Here is a 9,027-nt window from a genome sequence, read left to right as displayed (position 1 = left end):
CGTAACAAATATCTATTTTAAATATTGTATATGTTTAATGTGTCGGAATTTACAATATGTATGAGCAAGCGGAGAAAATTATAGTATGTGCATGCGTGCGGCATGAATTAAATTTAAATTATAGTATGAAAGGGGGCCGCATCATCAATGATGCTGCGACAAGCGAAAAACTTAAGTAGTAACTAAGATAAATTTATTTACTAACGCTTAAGGTTGAAGCGTTTCAATTGCTGGATCTAAATACACATAAATAAACACAACAAAATCCAACAATTATGGATGGAGTGGAATTAAGTAAACAAAAAAGTATATGTAAATCGCCCAAACCCAACAAATAACAAAAAAAATTGCAAAAGTAAAATAGAGAAAAATCTAAAAAAAAAAAACAAGAATGGAACGCGAAAAATCGATTGAATATGAAAATAATGTTTAAATAAGTATTTTAGTGTTAATTATACAATTTACAAGTACACAACACAAACAAAAAAACACAATATAAATATAATATAAAATGAAATAAAGTTTTAAAATAATATTTGTAAAAAGTAAAGAAAAAATTTGTGTTTTGGATATTTCCCCTATTCTATTTTATAATATATTATTATATATTTTCTGTAAGTCTCTTTTTTCGTCCCCAACTATGATAAGTTATACTAATCCTAGGTCAATAATATAACCACAGGTACAAATAGGTATGTTATTCAATAGTCAACCTTAATTGTCTTCAAGTTATGTATATCTGACAGATAATAGTTTTGTTCTCGCTAATCACAGCACCCTCTGATACTGATGGCATGCATTAAAAATATGTCTGTTCCCTTTGGTATTAATTGAACAATTTGGTGGCAGCCAATGCGTGTTAGTAGCCCGGCTATCTGGCGTCAGACACAATTGGCGCAGCACACGCACATGGTCAGTGAATGGATATCGCAGAGCGTTGGCGCAGGGATTGGAAGCGGGAATGACGATTGGTGGTGTTGTTGTGGCAACCGTCCTTTCGATTGTGGCCCATACAAATTGGGATACTAATTACACACCCGCTGGACACTCGGACCCTGTTGACGTTCTATTCGGGCGCTGCACAAAATCGATAGACGATATAGGAAGGAAAAATGCATGGCTATCACCGAGCTGCGTACGTGGTCCGCTGGAATTATCAGGATATAGTGTAGGACGACAATTCTCGTAAATGCTGCAAGGTGGCGTCCTGTTTTCACACTTGCATGGGACTGATGAGGACAGTGGGAGGTGTCTCAAGCGACGGACAGGCGTCAGAGGAGGCACTTTCAACACAGAATCATTGCCCGACCTACAGACAGATTCCCGGTGCCGGAACGGGAGCAGGTTCTGCGCCGGCCAAGCGAGTGCCCGTATTGTTCTCCACCAATCGAGGACTATATTTGCGCCTGGCTCCTGGCCATCCGGGGAATCAGATGGAGGTGTTGACCCTTCAGCCACGCGGACAGAACTACAACATCAGCTTTTGTGATCTGGAACGCTGGGTAAGTCCGAGGAGTCCTGGGAATCTGAAATGTGTCATCTGCACCCTGGAATATCGCCGATTGTGTCCTTACAGAGCACCAATCGGGCTAATGTGGTCAGCCTGGAAGACACCTTCACCATCATGCAGCAGCGGAACATGTCGCCGGAATCTCACAACTATCAGCCACGCCTGTGGAAAAACAACGTCAGCTACAGTTTGATGCACTGAACTTATGATTTTTTAAATAATATGTACATCTAGTTACAACTCTTTTTACTTTAAATAATCCTTAACATACGAGTTTTAATTCGATTTATGTATAAACTAGTGGATGCGGGAAGGATGCCCGCTTTTAGGCTACCGGCTTTAGGCCGTGTTGCTCGTCAGTGACGCCATCAGAAATTCCATTTTGTTGAGAAAGCTTTTGCCCTCAATTTTGTCGAATCTCACCTGAAAGATACCAAGAATTATGTGGCATTATCATAAGCTTTTAGTTTAAGGTTCCCCGATGCCAAATACGCACCTCTTTGAAATTGCCACCCAGATTCTCCCAGAGTTTCTCGGGCACCAAGGGACTGGGGAAGAAGTCCTGGCGTGGACTTCTCGCTATGTAGACCTTGACATCGATCTGGGGATCGCAGCGAATCTGCACGGCAATCATTCGATCGCTATTGGGTGAGGCCAGTAGGCAGGAACTGGCGTTGCCCAGCGGCTCCACCTTGCCAATGCCCAAATGATTACTGTTCGAGAGCACCGTCCAGGCCATGCAGCGGGCCAAACTGATGAGGCATGAGATCTGATGTGAGTTGATCTGGCAAAGGATTAGGTCGCGCAGTTCCTGTGGTTCGTAGGACAGCCGCATCACGCGTCCGTCCCGGCAGATGCACTTCAGTGAGCGCTCCTTGACGTGGATAACCAGCGAGGTGCGTCCAATGGCATCATATCCGTGCGTCACAATGTTGATTTTCACGCACGACATGGTGGGGCTGTTCATTGCGTTCCAATGTGACACAATCTGAGGGTCTTTCACATCTCTGGCCAGCGTATCTAGCACGTACTGGGTTCGCTTTCGCATAAAAATGTGCTGCGCTTGTGCTATAATCTGCTCAAGAATGGTCTGCGATTTAGTCATGTCCAACAGAGTCTCTCGGTCCGCAGCCATGGGACCGGCCAGCGAGCGCTTCTTCGTTGGCCCCAATGGAGCACTGGCCGGGTGCGGGAACGGATGATGCGAATTCTTGTAGTGCACTTCCCGCAGCAACTGGTGGAGCGAGTGCTCCAGCACGTGGTCGTGGTCGTTGATGGGCGCCGGCAGACTGGAATCGAATGTGGTTGAGTGGCATAGAGAAATGATCAGCTGGATATTGGGCAGCAGGGTGGCACGAATCTGGTTGCCAATGACCACATGAGGTATCGGGGCCTGGAGCTGGATGGCTTCGCGGGCTAACTGAGCGAATAGCTCCTTGCAGAAGAGTACGTTTTGTGCGAACTCCAGCGTTTTCTGCCAAACGCCTACCTGAGCAGTTATGTTTGGTCCGTGGCCCATCAGGTTCACTTGGGCCGTGCACAAGTCTTCCTGGTCCTTTTGCGTGATCACCTTGATGTAGGCCACGCCTTGCAGCTCGGCAGGCACAATCACCCGCAACGCGGAGCTGGCTTTCAGCTGCATTCCATTGTTGCCTAAGGTGCTGCTACTGCTGGAAGAGCCGACAGTGTCGTCGTCTGGTGCCTCTTCCGCCTTGGTCACCTCGAAGGTGCCGCTCATCCCGAACTTTGAGCCTGCGGTGCGATAACTCAGGTCCCCGATAATTGCGTTGGACACCTTCTTCAGGCGCCAGTTCTGACGCAGGCGGAGCAGTTCGATGTGGAAGTCAGACACGTTGCGAGTGCGCTGCTCGCTGTGGGCATTTCTCAGGCGCTCCGCTCCTCCTAGCAGCACTTGTGCCGCCTGTGAGATCGCCTTCTTTCGGCTGTACACCTGTACGATCGGCTTGGTGTCGTCGCCCTCCTCCAGCAACGGATCCAGCACCAAGTAGCGCTTGTCCTTGGCTATGGAGATCACGTCGGACAGCACACAGATCTCGGTATAGGCATCCTTCAGCTTGTTGCGCACAGCGTCCCATGGCCAGAGGCTCTCCTGGAATTGCGTGGCGTCCTTGTTGTCTTCATCAGCTGCCGCTGCTGCAGCTGACTTCTCCTCTTTCTTCAGGTCGTCCAGCGACGTCTTGCTGAAGTCGATGCGGGCCGCACATTTCGCCAGACTCTCGGACAAAGTCGGCGGCCTGAAACCAAACCCAACAACTGGTTTACAAGTGTACCAGGACTCAACTTTACGAACTTACGGTTGGTAGAGTTCCGTGCCATCGTAGCCAATCTCACGAATTTGGTTCTCGCAGGTTGTTTCCACCGAAATATTCACCGAATTTGACATTTTTTGAGCATTCGCCGGAAAACATTTGCAAAAAACTCAAACTAGAGCTGCACAAACACCGATGTAACTGCGATTCTATCGATGTTTTCAAAATGCGATATATCGATTCCGGCTTCTTGTCGGCCATATCTAGCTTGGCCCGTCTATCGAATCAAATTGCGGCGCTCTTAAACCAAACATTGAGAAACTTTAAGGAAAAACAAGCCAAAAAATGAATTTTAACAGTCATGTAGATTCCACTCTCAACACACTTTTAGAAAACACAAAGTTTCTAAAGGAAATGGAGGCAGGTGAGCGAAATCTTTGAAGCCAAAATCTCATAAAACATTTCAGCAAGAACTTTAACATCCGACAGTCGTATCCGAGCTTGATGTCGATGGCGAATACGCAAAACTTATGGAAGACAGCTCCCAGCGACGCGTGTCGGCAGCAGAGATTCTAATCGGGTTGAAGAGCAAACACAAGGCCTTGGATCAGGAGCTGCGGCAGTGCTCTAACGAGAGCACCACCATTGAGGAGCTCGAGCGAAACTGGCCTCAGCGGCAGGAGGCCACTGAGAAGAAGACCACGAACGTCAAGAAAACAACTGAGTACAAGAACTTTAAGAAGACCGTGGAGGAAACATTGACCATGGGCGAGGGGGTCAATGGAGGAGCAAGTGGCGAAGGCGACGATAACGACATTATCGTGGAGGACGACATGGAAACCGGGGGCGAGATATTCTCGATGTATGATCCCTGGTCCAAGGCTCTGATGCGCAATCCCGTGCGCAACACTCATTGTCGTCATCTGTACGATCGGGATTCTGTTTTCGCAGTCATAAAGAATAACATAGGCATTCGCTGTCCAGTCTTAGGATGTGCCAACAACAAATACATCCAGCCAGGTCACCTTGTCCGGGATCTGAAAGTCCAGAAAATAGTGCGAGCGCGTATCGCTGAGGAGGCGCAGGAGCAGGAAGTCTCCTCGTCAGAGGATGACGACGACGAAAACTGAGCTATTTATGTTATTCAAATATTTTTTAAGTATATCCAGAAACTTTAATATAGAGCAATGTTTTATTTTTTAAGGTGTTGATTTTGTACAACAAGTATGTTTTAAGATTTATTATTGAAATCGGTCCCAGTGCGGTAAATGCTGGCGATGGAACTAAGTTGATGACGCCCAAAACAAACAAAAATCGGTGTTACCGATTAATATTGTCATCGATTTTTCACCACCTCTATTTCATATTTTGACTTCTCATTTCGGAACAACAATTTTTTTTTCCACAAAAATGCTTTTTCTCAAGGAAAAACGAACCTCTCTGGATCTGACTGAGTATACAGTCATCATCCCCAGCATCTGCGTGGGCAATGCGGCGCAGCTGGCGTGCGACCTGTTGATCGCCTCCAAGAAACTGCGGCGCATCGGATCTCTTACACATCCCGCTCTGATCCCGGTCTATGGACCGTCGGCCTACCAGCACGAGCCCAACGAGAAGGTATCGTCTTGCGAGCTGTATGAAGGCGCCGAGGACAAACTGCTAGTGGTGCAATTTCGGGCGCCGTGGATTGCCCGCCACACCGGCAGCTTTCAACAGGAGTTGGTGGACCTGCTCAAGGGTGCCCGCCGGGTGGTCATACTCAGCGGAAGCTTCGGCTTTGAACGACGGGTGATTGAGGAGTCGCCGTGGGCGTATCGAGCTAGCGACAACTTCAAGGAGATCCATGCTGCCCAACTGGGAAATGCAGAGCTGATCAAATGGAAAGAGCACACTGGCGAGGCTATTTACGGTGGGGGAAATTCTCTGCAGCTTTACAAAGCCTTTGACGAGAAAAAGGTGGCCGTGATGCTGCTCTTCCGCTACCTCCTTGAAGGAGACAACTCGACGGATGCTTCCTTGATAGTCAAAGAGCTAAACGAACTGTGCGAGGATTTCCTGCAGCTGCGCAGCGGCAGTGGAGGCGACAGTAGCTTCAAGCTTACGGTGCCCAAATCCTGGAACCTGCTCTTCGGCAACGACATCACGGAACTTCTATTTTGAAATCTAGCTTAAGTCTGTCTTTACTTTTCGGTGACTTCAAATATAAATACGTTAATCATTTGGTGTAGGATAAAAAAGATTGCTGGCTTTGTGTTCGCGGAAGAACTCGCTGCCCTTCTCCTGGTAATCCTTGCGTGTTGTAAGCGTCTGGCCAAAGCTAGGATCCTCGGCCTGAACACAAGCTCCCAGCCAGGCGCTTAAAGTGGGGTCATCCGATTCGTAAATGGCGAAATTCGACTGAAACGGTCGCATTTCCAGCAGCTCCTTCGCCAGTCGTTCCTTCAGTCCCCTGAACTGACTACAGCCACCTGTCAGGTAGACATGATCCACCATGCGCTGCTGCTCCTCGGCGGGAAAAAGCTTTAGGACAAAGGCTATTAGCTCGGCGAGCCCAGCTTCCGAGCAGCCAATCATGCTTGGCTGGAACAAAATCTCCGGCACGCGGATGTCTTCCACCCCAAAGTGCAGTTGGTAATTTTCAGCAGCGCTCTGGGCTTGGACATTGGAGTTGCCATCGTCGAAGTTGGCATCGTAGTGGTTGAGGATCTTTTCGAACTCCAACAGCTGCTCGTTGTCTGCATCTGAGTCGCTGTCGTCATTGTACCTATTGATCCGCTTGTAGACGTCCCAGTCGTTATCGTTCATACCAAAGCCGTCGTCCTCCTCCTCGCCATTGGCTTTGCGTCGCTTATCGCTTTTCGCCAACGATGAGATGATTCGCATTCGTTCCTGCGCGGCGTGCGTGTGCCGTTTTGCCTGCTCTGATCGCTGCTGCTGGCGGGCTTGCTTACGCCGTAGCAGTTTTTCTCGCTTACCATGAATATCTGCCAGCCAATCGCCCTGTGAGATTCCCTCTGGGGGCTTGGGCATTTTGTCCAACTTTTCCTGTTGCTTACTAGGGCGAGGAGCACTCGTAGCCCGCTCCTCTGCTCGTTTAATTCGAGAGTTAATGGTGGCTATTAGGGAATCCAGTTCCTCTAAAGTACCGATCTGTTGCTGCTCCAGTGCCTTTTCGAATTTTTGCAATTTCTGCTGTTCATACAGTTGTCGTAGCTTATTGTAGACAAACAACTGCTGCTCATCCTCGCGCAGCTTTTCTCGTTCGCGGCGGTTTTTGATCTCAAGGAGGCGTAGTGCCAGTTCACGGCGCTTCTCTTGCTTTTGCTCGGCGGTGAGCAGAGCATTTGTGGCGGTCACGGCATTGTAGGGAAGTTGAATTTTCATGATGTGCTCCTCGTAGTAGTCCAATTGAGCCCACTTCACCAGCTCGTCTCTGTAATCCACGGCTATGTGGCAATGTTCATGCACCAACTTCTCCATCCTGCTGATGGTGATGGCTGTCAAATGGACTGGGTACTTCATTTGCATGAGCCGAAAAAGGTATGTAATGATGTGATAGCCTCCCACATTTAGACGCCGCACATGTTCCAGCTGAATTTTGCCCTCCAGCACGGGAATCACATGAGTGGTGCTATAGCCGAAGGAAATGATCAGGGCATCGGAAATCTAAGACGGAAAAATTAGTTAATTATTTTGAAATGACTTAGGAGGTCCCAAAAGCACCTTCCTGCGGCTCTGCTGATAGTAATCCCAGCTATAGAGAGCATCTATGCCGTAGGACACTGCAGGAATACCGTAACACTCAAAGAGCAGCTCGCTCATTTGCTGGCGACAGAAGTTGGGATTTGCCAGGGCCTCGGTCAACACAATCGGATGATTGATGTTTTCCTGTCCCTCAAAGCCCATTTTTGTGAATATGTAGTCGAATATCTGCTCCTGATGGTTCCAGTTGGTTATCACGTTTCGCTCAAAGGGCGACTTCAGATGGGCACGCACCGCCTCGATGTTGGTGATGTCGTTGCCCACCTGGATTTCGGCGGGTGCCTCAACAGCCGCCGACGTGGTGCCGGCACCCTCAGAGGAGCCGATGGCTTCCTTTTTGCGATCCTTTCGCGGCTTGGTCAGCACATTGCGGAATCGCAGAGCAGGTTCTTTGCAGTCACTCCAGCCCACGCGGCATTCGTAAGACCCATTGTCGATGACCAGGACACGCTGATCACCCATTGCCAAAATGTTTTTTGTAAAACAACTTCAAAACAAAACTCATAAATATGCGTGCAGCAACAATGTCCGTCAAATTAGCGTCGATGAGTTAGCGTCGAAATGGAACGGTGGAAAAATGGAACATGGAGGGGATCTTTAATTTTTAATTTATTTCGTAATTAAGGCACTTATTCGAATACAAAAAGTTTCTAAATGCTAAAAAATATATTTACTATTGTTTTTTTTTTTTTTTGGGTTTAAAAGTATTTGACATTTGGATGTATTAAACAAAAACGTAAAAAATCGTGTTTTCACGGATTTCTTAATATCTCGGCTAATCAAACGCGTGTAGCAATGCCCGATACGAAAAAATAAAGGACATTTATTGTAGTTTTACTCTACCAAGTTTCAATTTCTTCAAACTGTCAGTTTTTGAGCAAAATTGTAAGGCTTATAACTTCGATTTATGAACGCGTGCACATATGCGCGGTATATAGTCTTACGAGGGGAAGATTAACGGAATGTCAATTCCATTCATGGGGCTGGCATATTTCATACAATTGTTGTTTTTTTCTTAATTTTTATTTAATTTAGTATTTTTCTTAACATGGTTCCATGGTCTGGTTTAGCGAGTGGTTCTCTGCTGGTTCCCATCTAGTTCCAATTTCATAGTTCGCGCCTTAGCTATTAGCCCAAATACACCACCCACTGTTATTCTATTTTCTCAAAATCTGAAGGTTGAAACAATTGAAATTTTCACTAAATATTCGTTAATCTTCTCCTCGTAAGCCTATATACCGTGCATATGTGCACGCGTTCGTAAATCCCTATTTTGTATGGAGCCGACCCTGAGGTTCGATCACTGTTATGGGATTTGCTCAAAAGCTGACAGTTTGAAGAAATTGAAACTTGGTAGAGTAAAGCTAAAATAATTGTCCTTCATTTTGGCGTATTGGGTATTGCTACACGCGTTTGATTAGCCGAGATATTAAGAAATCCGTGAAAACACGATTTTTCACATGCTTTTTGTAATACATCCAAATT

General features: G+C 46.9%; 5 protein-coding genes across 5 annotated transcripts; 3 read left to right on the top strand and 2 right to left on the bottom strand.

The window, feature by feature from the left end:
- Positions 1–421: 421 nt before the first annotated feature.
- Positions 422–1,783, top strand: LOC110189855 (uncharacterized). The gene is made up of 2 exons (XM_020960076.2): positions 422–1,502; positions 1,577–1,783. The coding sequence occupies exons 1-2, from the start codon at positions 1,224–1,226 to the stop codon at positions 1,709–1,711; spliced, it is 414 nt and encodes a 137-aa protein (XP_020815735.2). The 5' UTR covers positions 422–1,223; the 3' UTR covers positions 1,712–1,783.
- Positions 1,699–4,110, bottom strand: MED17 (mediator complex subunit 17). The gene is made up of 3 exons (XM_020960050.2): positions 3,826–4,110; positions 2,007–3,765; positions 1,699–1,933 (listed from the first exon to the last, which is right to left on the bottom strand). Exons 1-3 carry the CDS (start codon positions 3,912–3,914, stop codon positions 1,850–1,852), a joined length of 1,932 nt encoding a protein of 643 aa, XP_020815709.2. The 5' UTR covers positions 3,915–4,110; the 3' UTR covers positions 1,699–1,849.
- On the top strand, positions 4,036–4,983 carry LOC110189848 (uncharacterized). The gene is made up of 2 exons (XM_020960063.2): positions 4,036–4,204; positions 4,270–4,983. The coding sequence occupies exons 1-2, from the start codon at positions 4,126–4,128 to the stop codon at positions 4,908–4,910; spliced, it is 720 nt and encodes a 239-aa protein (XP_020815722.1). The 5' UTR covers positions 4,036–4,125; the 3' UTR covers positions 4,911–4,983.
- Positions 4,984–5,143: 160 nt separating this feature from the next.
- Arp5 (Actin-related protein 5) lies at positions 5,144–8,119 on the bottom strand. Its single transcript, XM_020960026.2, has 2 exons — positions 7,504–8,119; positions 5,144–7,446 (listed from the first exon to the last, which is right to left on the bottom strand). Exons 1-2 carry the CDS (start codon positions 8,002–8,004, stop codon positions 5,992–5,994), a joined length of 1,956 nt encoding a protein of 651 aa, XP_020815685.2. The 5' UTR covers positions 8,005–8,119; the 3' UTR covers positions 5,144–5,991.
- LOC110189835 (proteasome assembly chaperone 2) lies at positions 5,191–7,448 on the top strand. Its single transcript, XM_020960036.2, has one exon. It carries the CDS (start codon positions 5,191–5,193, stop codon positions 5,938–5,940), a length of 750 nt encoding a protein of 249 aa, XP_020815695.1. The 3' UTR covers positions 5,941–7,448.
- Positions 8,120–9,027: the final 908 nt, after the last annotated feature.

This window comes from Drosophila serrata, unplaced genomic scaffold, assembly GCF_035046125.1.
Source record: "Drosophila serrata isolate PLE 108 unplaced genomic scaffold, ASM3504612v1 contig_364, whole genome shotgun sequence".
Lineage (NCBI taxonomy): Eukaryota > Metazoa > Arthropoda > Insecta > Diptera > Drosophilidae > Drosophila > Drosophila serrata.
The sequence above is the reverse complement of the archived record's forward strand: the minus strand, read 5'-3'. Positions and strand labels throughout refer to the sequence as shown.

Excerpts from the sequence above, each read along its gene's own strand:
- LOC110189855 (XM_020960076.2), top strand. The coding sequence starts at position 1,224 with ATGGGACTGATGAGGACAGTGGGAGGTGTCTCAAGCGACGGACAGGCG. Across the intron at positions 1,503-1,576 it reads TTTGTGATCTGGAACGCTGG|AGCACCAATCGGGCTAATGT; the intron begins GTAAGTCCGAGG and ends GTGTCCTTACAG.
- MED17 (XM_020960050.2), bottom strand. The coding sequence starts at position 3,914 with ATGTCAAATTCGGTGAATATTTCGGTGGAAACAACCTGCGAGAACCAA. Across the intron at positions 3,766-3,825 it reads GGCACGGAACTCTACCAACC|GCCGCCGACTTTGTCCGAGA; the intron begins GTAAGTTCGTAA and ends GTTTGGTTTCAG. Across the intron at positions 1,934-2,006 it reads TGGGTGGCAATTTCAAAGAG|GTGAGATTCGACAAAATTGA; the intron begins GTGCGTATTTGG and ends GGTATCTTTCAG.
- LOC110189848 (XM_020960063.2), top strand. The coding sequence starts at position 4,126 with ATGAATTTTAACAGTCATGTAGATTCCACTCTCAACACACTTTTAGAA. Across the intron at positions 4,205-4,269 it reads TCTAAAGGAAATGGAGGCAG|TCGTATCCGAGCTTGATGTC; the intron begins GTGAGCGAAATC and ends AACATCCGACAG.
- LOC110189835 (XM_020960036.2), top strand. The coding sequence starts at position 5,191 with ATGCTTTTTCTCAAGGAAAAACGAACCTCTCTGGATCTGACTGAGTAT.
- Arp5 (XM_020960026.2), bottom strand. The coding sequence starts at position 8,004 with ATGGGTGATCAGCGTGTCCTGGTCATCGACAATGGGTCTTACGAATGC. Across the intron at positions 7,447-7,503 it reads ATCAGCAGAGCCGCAGGAAG|ATTTCCGATGCCCTGATCAT; the intron begins GTGCTTTTGGGA and ends TTTCCGTCTTAG.